We start from the raw sequence: 14,939 nt of genomic DNA, 5'->3' as shown, positions 1-14,939 counted from the left end.
ATTACTGCTAGGCTAGGTCTTTGAGGGTTAAAACTCTGTAGAGTATGTTGCAGGAATAACCACAAAGTTACTGCGTCAAACTGACAAAAACAACCACAAGTGCAAGTTTGTAAAGTGGCTGGGATTTTGCCAAGTAGGACACATTCATGGCAAACACTGAGGAAGAGATTGGACAAAGTCTATAGACAAGACAAAACGTCAACACCACAAGAACAGTAAATAATACAGTATATAAAATGTGTTTTTTAATGCATAATGATCAATGATAGTGCATCTATGAACGTATCTTAATTAGACAAGGCACTAAACAAATTGTAAACAATTTATTCACAAATTAACATGGATGGTGACAGTTTACAATGTATTTATGGTCTAGTGGCACAGCTTTTTTCTTCCCCCTTAAATAACCCTCTACTGAAGAGCACATTGTAAGACAAAACACACGATGAATTACCCTCAGTCCTCAAGCCTATAACGTATTAGTGCAAAGCCACAGATCAATACAGCTCTGACATAATTGATGATGTGAGCTTACTTCATTCATTGACGTCTTGACAGACTTAGCACAATAAGCCTTGAGCTGCTCTTTCTGTGCTCCACACTTCAAGCAGAGCACGATTCCAGCCTACACTGTCAAATAATAACTTTTAGTCATTCGTTTTCAGAGAATCTACACTCACCGACCACCTCATTAGGTACACCTTTACATCTACTTATTCATCCAATTATCTAATCAGCCAATCGTGTGGCAGAAGTGCAGTGCATAAAATCATGCAGATACTGGTCAGGAGCTTCAGTTAATCTTCACATCAATCATCAGAATGGGGAACAAAATGTGATCTCAGTGATTTCGATCATGGCATGATTGTTGGTGCTAGACGGGCTGGTTTGAGTATTTCAGTAACTGCTGATCCAGTGAGCGGCAGTTCTGTGGACGGTAACGCCTTGTTGATGAGAGAGGTCAACAGAGAATGGCCAGACTGGTTCGAGTTGACAAAGACTATGGTAACACAGATAACCACTCTGTACAATTGTAGTGAGCAGAATAGCATCTCAGAATGCACATCTGAGTTACCATAGCCTTTTTGTCAGTTCGAACCTGTCTGGCCATTCTCTGTTGACCTCTCTCATCAACAAGGCATTTCTGTCCACAGAACCGCCGTTCACTGGATGTTTTTGTTTTTGGCACCATTCAGAGTAAATTTTAGAGACTGTTGTGCGTGAAAATCACAGGAGATCAGAAGTTACAGAAATACTCAAACCAGCCCATCTGGCACCAACAATCAAGCCACGGTCCAAATCACTGAGATCAAATTTTTTCCCATTCTGATGGTTGATGTGAACATTAACTGAAGCTCCTGACCCATATCTGAATGTTTTTATGCACTGCACTGCTGCCACACGACTGGCTGATTAGATAACTGCATGAATATGTAGATGTACAGGTGTTCCTAAAAAAGCGCTACCTTTTTAGATAGAATTGTTTATTTTTTCTTTATCCATTTTTTTTTTATTTCTTGTTTTAAACACAAACCTCACTAATGTGTGTTATTTTGTTAAAATATATGCTTAAAACAAGAAGAAAAAAAAATGTTAATGGGCTAAGAAAATCAAACTTCACTCACGATACTGTATGTTTTCTGAAAATCTTATTATCTTATGCAGTTTTGATTCCCAAGTAAATTTATCCTGTTTAAAGGATGTTTAGATATTTTTACTGGAAAACAAGACAAAATTACTGATTGAGATTTTTCTAGATTTCAGATCATTTGGTCTTGGAGGAATTTGATGAGAAATGTTTGCGTTTATTTTGAAATCTCAGAATCTTGGCAAATGTGAGCACAGTTTGAGACATTTTTAAGATCTCTGAAACTCAAGAGGAGACATAATTGAGATATTAAAGAGATCTCATTTGTGTTTTTCCTGACTGTTTGATAAACTAAAAATTCTAATCATGGTTGTTAATAAAACTTTATGGATTCATTCCAGTTATTGATAACAGATCATTGTATTAGTGATAGCAGGACAAGTTTATACATGTGTTGATGATTAAAGAAATTATAAGAAAGAGAAGGAAGATCGGTGATAGGAGACATGTAAAAACAAAAAGTAGACTGTTGTGTGTCAAAGCAAATGCAGGGAAAGTGTTTAAGAGTGCAGGTGGAAAATAAAGCATGAAAGGCAGATAAAGAAAGAGAGAGAGAGAGACGGGGTGTGTGTGCCATGGAAACAGAGGAACACAAAGCACAGTTCACAATAAAAGTATATCACCATGACAAACACTGCATACATTTACATTCTTTAAATAAGAGCCACTTTAGGACCTAAAGTGTTTCAACTGAACCCAAAAGAGAGAGAGAGAGAGAGAGAGAGAGAGAGAGAGTCTGCATTATACGCTTTCCATTCATTTAATAACAACAAAATTAGATACATTATGAAATGTAACAAATAAAACTGCAATTTACCACCATATTTTAAATCTAAATTTGGAAAATGAAAGAGTCAGATAGGAACTCAGAATAAAGCATTAAACCGCTAAAGTCTGTGAATTACAGTGATTTTACCATAGTGTCAAGTGCCTACAAACCCCTTAACCATGGTAAAATCATAGTGGCAACAGCATTAATGTATAAGGGCAAGTGTATTTTTATTGTAACTGATCATTTCAGAGCAACACATGGAACTGCACGTATGGAGGCTTCATGCTATTCTCTGCAGCACCCACGCACAACTCACCACACGCCCCACCGAAAGCGAACCACATTATAGCGACCACGAGGAGGTTACCCCATGTGACTCTACCCTCCCTAGCAACCGGGCCAATTTGGTTGCTTAGGAGACCTGGCTGGAGTCACTCAGCACACCCTGGATTCAAACTCATGACTCTAGGGGTGGTAGTCAGCGTCTTTACTCGCTGAGCTACCCAGGCCCCCACAAAGACTTTCAATCTTAACTTTTCTTGATTCAGGCTTAGTTTAAAGAATCGTGAATCTAACCGAACCGTGAGTTCAGTATTGTGAACTGAACCGAATCGTGAGAGGAGTGAACCGTTACACCCCTAACTCATGCCCACGTCTCCCCACCCACTGTCTCATCAATATTTTCAGCTCAATATTTTCCCATACTCCAAATCAGTGCAATAATTACCTCAAGCCCTACTTTCATGTTGATTGTTGACATCTAATCACAAATAAACTCTTCCATTGCTGTGCGTGTGACTTTAAGTGAGAACAAATTTCATGATCATAGCTTCAGTTGGGGAGGAATAGTCTTGTAATCAACGCACCCAGTCTGCGATCAGTCCTGTAGTGTGCACACCAACACGAAAAAAAACTGTGAGTTTTAAGTGCGTGCAGAGCGACGACTTTCAGTCTTGTAGTGTTTGCTTGGCTTAAGACACCTTTGAGGGTGAACAACTAGCAGGAGTGCTACCAAAACTCTGAAGAACTAAAACTCTCAGAGAGCACATTCAGACTGCATGATGGGCCTGTTGGTAGATAACCCCTCAGGCTTAGGAAGGTGGCATGTGGTGCCACAACTGTACTAAAACCTTAAATTAACCTCTGACAGAACCAAAACTACTTACTATACTGTAGCTTTCACTTTTGACACTTGATGTAATTTGATTCATTATTGCTTCATGGCAGATACAAGAAATAAGAAAAGAAACTCTTGAGTTTCTATGCATTCATATGTAACTTATTCTCAGTAAGATGCTGAGGCACATGACAAACATGACTGAAGTGTTCAAGACTAACTAAACTGAGCAGAATGCCATCAATTCATCAGCTGTGCATTTGCCGACCCTTAGAGCATTATTATATACTCGTAGTGTCCACTCGTAATGAATGCTACCTTCCACACATCATCTTCCTAAGATTCACATTATCCTAATCTGTTCTAATGCAGGAGGAGCTGAGGGTCATAGGTGGTGCCATTATACAGTGACAAAATTCAAACAATAGTACAAGGTCTTAGAGGTTATGTCATTCCATTTCTTGCCTAGGGCACTAGAATCACAACCTGTTAGGGTTCTGCCTCCTTCAAAATACCAATTTAACCCCTCATTACAGTTAGTTACTAGTCTAGTCCAGAAAACTTAAAAAACAAATATGAACAGAAAATCCACAGATAAGTGCCAGAACTTTATATATCATAGAGAAATGCTGATATTGGATAAGGTCACCCTACATCAATATGCAATATAAAATATAACCAGGAAGTGTCTGTCTGAAACTACTTGGATAATAAGACACTGAGACTGTAAGACTACAAGAAACTGCAATATTGTGAACTCATATGGCAGAGTCCAATTAAAAGCACAACACATGGCAACTTAAGTGCACATTTCACTATTTATCTTTTTAAATAATTTACTGGCATACCTTGTGCACAGTTACTAAACTGCTCTTATTAAACACATCCTCACTATAATCCTTATCCAAATCACTGTGATCAAGAAAGCATAACTGATCCCAGGTCAGCTACAATCAAAACTACTTTTCCACAATGCTGAGTCAGTGAGGCTGCACGTCACACTATATAAACACTTAATTGGATTAAACTGAACAAGTCGAAGTGGGCGTGTACCATGAAGAGCATTCCTCACTATAATCCTCTCACAACTCTTGTTACTGGCATCTTTAAAGCAGGCTTGGGTGACCCCACTGCTGAAATAACCTACACTTAACCTTACACTTGGTCGGCTTTTCTTTAACCAGTCAGTCAGTCATATTTTTTATAAAGTACATTTAAAAACAACTGCTGTTGGCCAAAGTGCTGTACAGAGTTTAAACAAATAATGTGTGATCAGCCTTTTGATCACACTATTCCTGTCGAAACTTTCAAGTGAAATTTTTTTCAATCAACTGCCTTTCTTTCACAGAACTGGGCATCATAGGAAATGTATATCACTGGTCCGAGGTATACATTACGGGCAGATCCTTTCCAGGTGGGTCTAAATCACATCAGTTTACCACTGGAGTGCCTCAAGGTTCAGTAATTGGCCCTCTCCTGTTCTTAATATACACAACCTTACTGGGCCCACTCAAAAAGGGCACATGGCTTATTCAGAAATGGAGATTACATGCAGTTCTATCTTTCATTCCAGCCTATCTTTTTATTTCTATCTCTGCCTGGATGTAGGAATGTCACCTCTAGCTCTACATCGTAAAGACCAATGTCTTTGTCAACATCACTGTATAGCTGGGATTAACACTAACACCAACTAGGAACCTGGGAGTAGTGTTTGATGACCAGGCAAACATCACTGTCCAAATTTTGACCACTCTTTTTCACTCTATTACAACATCATGAAAATCAGACTCTGCCTGTCTGAATATGTTGTGCAGCTACTGGTTCAGGTTCTTGTCATCTCAAGACTGGTCTTTAACCAAAAAGGGCCCATGTCACACATCTCTTGGTCTCGCACCACTGAATATATGTAGCTGCCCACGTAAAAAATCAAGGCTTTGACACTCGCATTCAGGACAGCCTTTTGATCACACCATCCTATAGTACCTAAACATTGTCCTATAGCAGGGGTGGGGAAGCCTACTCCTGGAGGGCCACTGTCCTGCAGAGTTTTGCTCCAACCCTAATCAAACACACCTGCCCTTACTTTTTTCAGTGTAATCCTGGAGACCTTGATTAGTTTGCTCAGGTTTGTTTGATTAGGGTTGGACCTAAACTCTGCAGGATAGTGGCCCTCCAGGAGCAGGGTTCTCCATCCCTGTCATGCAGGTTCTCTCATTATAGCCAGGTTTTACCATTATAGTGAGCTACAAAGTTGCTTTCTTGAGCCTTCACAGTCACCGTCCTACTGTTATTGAACAAGCTTCCACCCTCAACCAGATCTGCTTAACCCCTTCAACTCTGCAGCACATTTTGGCTGTCACCTACAATTGTTCACACCCAAATTTAAAAGCTCACCTACATTCGACTAATTGCAAAATACTGGTCTCATTTTACAAACATATATTGTTTTAAATATAATATTGTATGTTTACAGTCTTATAATGAACATATTTATTTGATCTTGGTCTATAATTCAGACTCTGTTTGCTCCATGTGCCTGAAAAAGGTCTTAGTCTTTTCCACTAGATGGCAGAAAGCACTCAGAAAAAGGAATTATCCTCCATCACCTTCCGTCACAATATACAGATCTGAAATGCAGGTGGCACACTAATGCAGCTGAGCACTCGCCATGTGGTCGTCCATAGACATTCAGTCTATTTTGTGACCCTACACACCTTCCCCATTGTTTCATCAACTATCTCAGCTTTCGAGTGGATTACAAACTTAATCTAGGTGTCGTTGGAAAGTTTAGATACTCCTGATATATAATATGTAACCATCAATAGTTGAGAACATACAGTATTTAGCCAATGATTTGTTTATCATGCTTTTTCTGCTGAACTGCATATACTGTTCTGGACATCTGTGACAACATAGGATTATTTACCCAAGCAAGCTCACAGACACGTAGAAAATGGTTAATTTAGAAGAAAACAGCCTAAAGTAAGAGCTGATATAGAGTTTGCTGCTACTTGGGGTTTACATAAGCAGTAATCGGAGCAAAAATGACCTTTTTCTTTGTTGTCTTACTGAGATCATATTTCACTTAGTTAATTTTTGATAATCATTCGAACTGTGGAGCAGCAGCCACCTGGATGATGCGACGGCAGCCATAGTGCACCAGTACGCTCACCACACACCAGCTATTGGTGGAGAGGAGAGAGTAGAGTTATAGAGCCAATTAATGGATGGGGATTATTAGGAGGCCATGACTGAGAAAGGCCAATGGGGGGAATTTGGACAGGACACCAGGGTTACACCCCTACTCTTTACATGAAGCATCCTGGTATTTTTAATGACCACAGAGAGTCAAGGCCTCGGTTTAACGTCTCATCTGGAAGACGGAGCCTTTTTACATTATAGTGTCCCCATCACTATACTGGGGCTTTAGGACCCACACAGACCACAGGCTGAGCATCTCCTGCTGGCCTCCCTAATACCTCTTCCAGCAGCAAACTTAGATTTCCCCAGGATGTCTCCCATCCAGGTACTGGCCAGGCTCAACCCTGCTTAGCTATAGTGGGCAACCAGGCAAGAGCTGCAGGGTGATATGGCTGCTGGCCCGTAAATGTAAAGAGAATGAGAATACTCTCAAGAGGCCTTTAACCTTTTACTATAAAGAACCTATCTTTACATAAACCTAATTAACATTGCACAGATAATGATGACAGAGATTTAACAAGTGTGTGTGTGTGTGTGTGTTAGAAAAAGAAAAACAGTATGTAAATGGTCTGCACTTATATAGCACTTTTTTAACCTTAGTGGTTCCAAAGCGCTTTACACTGTGACACATTCACCCATTCACGCACACACTCGCACACCAATGACGGCAGAGCTGCCGTGCAAGGTGCTAGCCTGCCATTGGGAGCAACTTGGGGTTCAGTGTCTTGCCCAAGGACACTTTGGCATGTGGAGTCATGTGGGCCAGGAATTAAACCGCCAACCCTGCGATTTGTGGCCAACCCGCTCTACCACATGAGCCACAGCCGCCCCTCATGTAGTCAAGACACATGTCCAACACCTTTCTTATTTCACATATACCACATTTGCATAAATATATAACTCGGATAACTTTGCCACCTTTCCTCCTGTTGCTATTGCAGGGGTGTGAAATTACCATAGCGACAGTAATAGACCAATCAGAAGAGAGTTTGAGGTGTGACTCACCGTGGCCAACTCATCAAACTTGCCGAAGAGCTCATTGAGCAGTTTGACCAACTCCTGAGCCGTGCACTGTGAAGCCAGACTCGTGAAGCCCACGATATCCGCAAACAGGATGCTAAAAAAAGAGAGGAAGGGAAAGTATTTTAAACGTATTATTCACACTTTCCATGTATAGGATAAAAAGTAAGGCTTAAACACTTGCTGAGTCAAAGTTTTGCTCCTTTTCAACAAATGGTGAAAGGAGACCTTTAACCTTAAAAAACAAAAACAAATTCATCCTACTCAAACTCAAATACTATATGAGGTTCACAATTCTTCAGCCCCGTTGCCCAAATTTATGACATGTCCTATATAGAATTTTAAAGACTTTTCATTAATTTCAAGCAAATAACACAATATTAACATAAAAATTAAATAAACACAATTGACATCACAAACTTTCTAATAAAATAAAAATAATGTATAACAGGGCTGCACTTAAACGGGTGGCAGATTTAACCCAAATTAAGCTATCACTGAGCAGGGGCTAGCTAGTTTGGGACAAAATGTTGGTTTGTAGTTATTGATAAACGTATGTTTCCCGTAACTTATTAGTTATAATATATTTATTTGATCTTTTTACTTACACTAACATTGGTAAGAGGGTTGAATATTTGAGCTTGATGAATACAGTCAATACTAATATTTGTGTAAAAATGTATGATGTTACTTCTTGGGTGATACGATTGTATGGACTACTCCATCCCATCCAGATATTGTTAAATTATTAAATGTCAGGTGGCAGAAGATATCAGCTATTGTGTGCTTAAAGTTAATGCACAGAGGGGTTATGGCTTGTACATGTCCACTTGCATCTTTACTCTAACAATAACATGACAGAGAGAATTCAACTGGGGCCAAAGCCAAACATTGAGCAAAGACAGGTAAGACATATGCTAGATGGGTCATTCCTACTATGCAGTACACGTTCATGCCCCCCATCATCTATGTCTTAATAATATATTAGATAAAATATTAAACTCCCAATTTTTTCAAGATGGAAATTATTAGTTTCTTTTATCATATAAAAATGAAGTGAACACAGGAATGAATGTTAAATAATTTCACTGCTTTGGTTTGAGAGGATGTTGCCATTTTTGCCGCTCATGTCTAAAATAAATAACTGGTGATTTACACATTTTTATATATTTATTTTTTTCCCCAAATGTCCTCAATATCACTTTCCATCCTACTAGTCTTTTGTAATAATTTTTTTTAATTATTTGTAATAGCTATTTTGTAATTTGGGTAACACTTTACATTAATGTTTCCTTTGTTAAGGGTTAATAAAGGGGTTAATGACTAGTAATTAATTTACAAATCCATTATAAATCATTAATATTCAGTTGTAATAAAAATAAAAAAAGGCGACTGTCATGCAATACCTCCCAATAGTGAGCCATTTTACCTCACATGTTATAAATGCTTAATATACTTGTTCAACATTTGCAACCTATGCAAAAGTACCCTAACCTCATGCAACCCTGCGTACACACGCATGGATGTTGTATTTTGGCTTTGCTAGATGCAGTGCATAATTAAAATTAATTTAACCCGACTGATCTCAGTTCAGAAGACTCTAGACTTTCATTAAAGGGATACACTTTTGACACACAATGTGTACTTTAGCCAATTTTTTCATTAGAAGTCCTATACTGGATGTGCATCATCACATTGAGAATAATGGGTTCATCCAAAAGCTTTCAGAGGCTTTATATGGAGTTAGGATGAAAATAATTTTGAATTTCAAACTGTTCTGAGACCAGTGCAGACAGACAGCACACTGGAGGTTAAGTCATTCACTAAATAGGGTGAAAGGGAACATCCTATAGCTTTCCTTTGCAGCTAAATGCATTCAATCCCAAAATCCAACCAAAAGTTGGTGGGACAATGATAATCAGTACATAGATTCAGAATTTTATAATGTTTAATTTTATTTTAACATGGTTGGCAGTGATTGGATCATTACTTTGTATCAGAATTAATTATGCTGATTTCTGATGTAATGTCTGTAACGTCTCAAAAACATGAAAAAACAGCACTCCTGGAAACAAAAAATTCGATAAAAAAAAAGAAAAAAAAAATCTGACATCACTCAGAGTAGCACCATTCTTTTGGCATCAACGTAACCAGAAAAGTGACAACACAAGTGAGTCAAGATATTACAATAATGTATATAAACACAGACTGTGGCAAAATGACATAATCCCTCCTTTTAATCTCATTATAATAGTTTATTTTTGCTGCATTGTGAAATAAATCATGAATTAGGGCATTGTATAATTTTGATTAATACACAGTATGTATGAATAAGTGTAGACTATTTATTAACAAGAAAGTTTAAATGCTCACTATTTGGCAAGTATTGCATGAAAATCGCCCTTTTTATTCATGTTGTTATTAGTAGTCATTAAATAACCTGTTTATAAATTCTTAACAAAGGGAACATCTATGTAAAATGTAACCATTATTTGTAACAGTCAGTGTAATTTTTGGTGGAAGAACAACAGCACAAATATCAGCAAGTATTGGCAATTGAGTATGAATTATGCAATATGTTGGAGTATTAGTTGGTTTGTCTCACTCTAAAACATTCTATACAGTTTGATAAAATTACAGAGATCGTTACGATATCGACATTACAAAAAATGGTTAAAAATCTCAAAATCAACTTCAATTTGACACCCTCATGTAAGCAAACTGTCAATCTCTCACTGAGCAATGGCTAAATTTAGCTCTTTTTTCCATCCTGTTACCCTGTTAATGTTCTTGCCATTTTGTAAATCATAAAGCTCTAATTAATACAATTGAAGTGCCTGAGCTTGACCAGAGCATACACCGATCAGCCACAACTTTAAACCATATATAGTGTAGGTCCCCCTCGTGCAGCCAAAACACCTCTGACCCGTCGAGGCATGCACCTCTGAAGGTGTCCTGTGGTATCTGGCACCAAGACATTAGCAGCAGATCCTTTAAGTCCTGTTAGTGGCGAGGTGGAGCCTCCATGTATCGGACTTGTTGGTCCAGCACATCCCACAGATGCTCAATCGGATTGAGATCTGGGGAATTTGGATGCCAAGTCAACACCTTGAACTCTTTGTTATGTTCCATAAACCATTCCTGAACAATTTTTGCAATGTGGCAGGGTGCATTAACCTGCTGAAAGAGGCCACTGCCATCAGGGAATACTGTTGCCATGAAGGGGTGTATGTGGTCTGCAACAATATTCAGGTAGGTGGTACGTGTCAAATTAACATCCACATGAATGCCAGGACCCAAGGTTTCCCAGCAGAACATTTCCCAGAGCATCACACTGCCTCTGCCGGCCTGGCTTCTTCCCATGGTTCATCCTGCTGCCATCTCTTCCCCAGGTAAATGACGCACACGCACCTGGCCGTCCACATGATCTAAAAGAAAACGTGATTCATCAAACCAGGCCACCTTCTTCCATTGCTCTATGGTCCAGTTCTGACACTCATAGGCTCTTTCGGCGGTGGATGGGGTCAGCATGGGCACTCTGACCGGTCTGCGGCTACGCAGCCCCATACGCAGCAAGCTGCGATGCACTGTGTGTTCTGACACCTTTCTATCATGGCCAGCATTACGTTTTTCAGCAATTTGTGGTACAGTAGCTCTTCTGTGGGATCGGACAAGATGGGCTAGCATAGGCATGACAGGTGCCATTGTAACGAGATAATAAATGTTATTCACTTCACCTGTCATTGGTTTTAATGTTGTGGCTGATCAGTGTATTTCTAAAAGTCTGGTATACCCTTGCATTCAGGGTTTTGAAATGAACACCCGCCAACCCGCCAAATGCTGGTATTTCATGCGCAGTGGCGAGTACTTTTGCTCATCTACCCGCCACTGCGGTAAGACATCTCAGAGTGTCATATGACAAGAAATGCCGTTAGACACAAAGATGCGCGTTTGAAGAAACCAAAAGAAAGACATCACATGAATGTAACACTGTTAGCTTTAGTTTGTTTATATTTGTTCAGTATTATTCCCATTCTCTGTTTTCTTTGTTTAAAGTTGCTTGTCTCTCACTCCATTATCATTTCAATTACTGCTACACTACAGCTGACAAATAGTTAAACTAACAGCTTCAGCATTACTGCCGATCACAGCTGAGAGTTGCAACAGACTGAGTATTCACACATGCTAAGGGAACCTACTTAATGCTTAGTTTCAGAGTTGGGAGGACAAGTAACTTTCAGCATGGCAGGGGAGAGGATTTCTGTGTTGGTTCAAAATAAGAGTTCCCCAAGGAATATACAAGGATAAACTGGCATCCTCTATGTTTTCTTACTGACAACAAAACACTTGAACAGGAGTGAAATACTCGTAGGATAAACTGATAGCACATCCGATAGGCAGCATCACTCCATGATCGCTCTGAGCGGTTTACTATCACACTACAACTGCAGAATACAGTTAAAGTAACAGCTTCAGCATCACTGATAATTAGGGCTGAAACGATTAGTCGACGTTATCGACGACGTCGACAATAAAAAATTGCAGACAAAAATTTTCGTTGTCGAACAGTCGTTTTATCTCATTTAACGTAACATGAGATCATATGAAACTCTAATGATGATGCTGACTGAGGAGAGGAAGACAACACATCTCACAGTCCAGATGAACTCTAAACTTTCCAAACAGCTTCAGGTGATGTAGATCGCAAAGTATGAGGGAATTATACAAAAATACAAAATAAGTAAATACAGAAGCACTCTTGTTGTGGAATAAGCGGAGCCCGAGCTGCCGCTCCACTGAAGCAAAACTTGCGTGTCGAGCGTCTTTAAAGGAAACACCCTGGCGTATTTTTAGACAAAAAACAAGACAAAACACTTGATCACAATAGGATTTTTTGCAGTGAATTTTTTTACTGAATTAAACTTAAGTATTTTTTCCTTTAATTCAGTGAATGTCATTTAGAGATATTTTTAAAAGATGATTTTGTCCTCTTTATTGTTAGTAAGCAAGTTTAATACAACCTTTTAAGTTGGGGCACAAGCTGAATAGTCAGTAAAGAGCTAATGATTAATCGTTGCAATAATCGCCTGAATAGTCGAATAATCATTCTAATTAATCATTAGATTAGTCAATTATCAAAATAATCGTTAGTTGCAGCCCTACTGTTAATCAGCTTGAGAGTTGTGACAAATGCAGGTAATCACACACTCAGTCACTTTTCCCTCTCTCTTTTTCACACAAACATCCCTATTACTCCAATAACTTGTCAGATAAAGCCCAAGCCATCATTACTAGTTCTAAGGTGATGCTTTCGAATTAGTAATGGAGGCTTGGGAACATCTGTCGAAACAGCAATGGTAGATCCTTAATCCATGGCGTAAGAAAGCAGTTTCATGCACAAGCGTGTTTTTTGGGACAGTCCTTAGTTTTTCCTTATTTATTTACTTGTTTATTGAACTGTTGTATAAAATCAATATCACACTCACAATCGTGCTGTTTTGTCTGTATATCTGCTTATACACGCGCATAATGGCAATCTTGCTAGTGATATTTTTTAATATTATATAATTATATTATTTATATTTATATGCAATTGTAAAATATTTCTGTCCTAAATTCTTCACTTTCACATGTTATTTTAAGGCTCACTATTTAAACCCACGAGCCCTTATTTCCACTGAAGAAAAAGCCTTTGTCACAGATACATACATGTTTTGCATATATACAGTGAAATGTCTTTTTTTCACATATCCCAGCTAGGCTGGGGTCAGAGTGCAGGGTCAGCCATGATACAGCGCCCCTGGAGCAGGTAGGGTCAAGGGCCTTGCTCATGGTCAGTAACCCAAAGCCTTAACCACTGAGTCACCACTGCCCCTTAAAAGAATAGAAATAGCAGGCATCTCCTCTGTGTCATTGCCTGTCATTAACACTGCGTGTATGAACTCGCCAAGAACATTTGCTGTTACACGAACGTTAAATTATAGAGAAATCGGAGCGATCTGCGTTCACCATCAAAAATATTGTTTATATTTTCGCAGGACTTTGGCACAAACCTCCGCAGATGGCATGTGCATCAGAGTGCTTCAGAAGCGGTTAATCTACACATGCTCTTTAGTAACTGCTCTAAATACGGTCAGAGCCCCATCCAAAGGGGGAGCCTTCAAGGTTAGCAAAACAAAGTGTAATGTGCCAGTACACTGGCGAGGAGACCAGAGGACGTTCGTTTCGACTGGATGTTAATGGAGGAGATGCTTCAGTACGCTGAATAAACTGCTTTTGTGAGGAAACGGTTTATCACTTAATGAACTGATCATCTGTCCTTTTGGAGTGAACTATGTGTGGAGTGTACTATGATAAAATTGCTGTTTTATAAGAGAAGACATGGACAATTTTGCGACAGGTAGGTATTTTTTATGTTTTAGTGTTTTATCCATTTTATGGCTCTCCCATTCATTTCTACGGTATCTGCAAATGGTGAGTTGTCATAACACTCTGAACGCGGTTCATTAGAGCAATTATATGATTGGCTTTGAAGACACACGTGGGGGGCCTAGGTAGCTCAGCGAGTATTGACGCTGACTACCACCCCTTGAGTCATGAGTTTGAATCCAGGGCATGCTGAGTGACTCCAGCCAGGTCTCCTAAGCAACCAAATTGGCCCGGTTGCTAAGGAGGGTAGAGTCACATAGGGTAACCTCCTCGTAGTCGCGATTAGTGGTTCTTGCTCTCAATGGGGTGCGTGGTAAGTTGTGTGTGGATCGCGGAGAGTAGCATGAGCCTCCACATGCTGTGAGTCTCCGCGGTGTCACGCACAGCGAGCCACATGATAAGATGCGCAGATTGATGGTCTCAGAAGCGGAGGCAACTAAGACATGTTCTCCACCACCCGGACTGAGGTGAGTAACCACGCCACCATGAGGACCTACTAAGTAGTGGGAACTGGGCATTCCAAATTGGGAGAAAAGGGGATAATAATTGTTTTTTTTTTTTTTTTTTTAAAAAAGAAGACTCACGTTATCCATGTTGACCATTACGAGGTTGGTTTCTCCATATATAAAAATAATCTATGATGCGGTCCACATTGCACTCAGTATGATGGTCAGAGTTCAATTGAATGAGACACACAAATGCGCCGTTCATGGCATTTGTATATTCACATTCAATTCTCTTATTTGTGCAGT

The 14,939-nt window shown here is 39.4% G+C and overlaps 1 protein-coding gene across 3 annotated transcripts in view; it reads right to left on the bottom strand.

Moving 5' to 3' along the window:
* Positions 1-14,939, bottom strand: part of LOC127442858 (adenylate cyclase type 1-like) — a 103,562-nt gene that overhangs the window by 40,669 nt on the left and 47,954 nt on the right. For all 3 annotated transcript variants that reach the window (XM_051701116.1, XM_051701118.1, XM_051701119.1), the window contains exon 5: positions 7,744-7,855. In XM_051701116.1, coding sequence (XP_051557076.1) covers positions 7,744-7,855 — 112 coding nt within the window. The remainder of the gene's footprint in view (positions 1-7,743; positions 7,856-14,939) is intronic.

The sequence above is a fragment of the Myxocyprinus asiaticus genome, chromosome 6 (genome assembly GCF_019703515.2).
Source record: "Myxocyprinus asiaticus isolate MX2 ecotype Aquarium Trade chromosome 6, UBuf_Myxa_2, whole genome shotgun sequence".
Lineage (NCBI taxonomy): Eukaryota > Metazoa > Chordata > Actinopteri > Cypriniformes > Catostomidae > Myxocyprinus > Myxocyprinus asiaticus.
The sequence above is the reverse complement of the archived record's forward strand: the minus strand, read 5'-3'. Positions and strand labels throughout refer to the sequence as shown.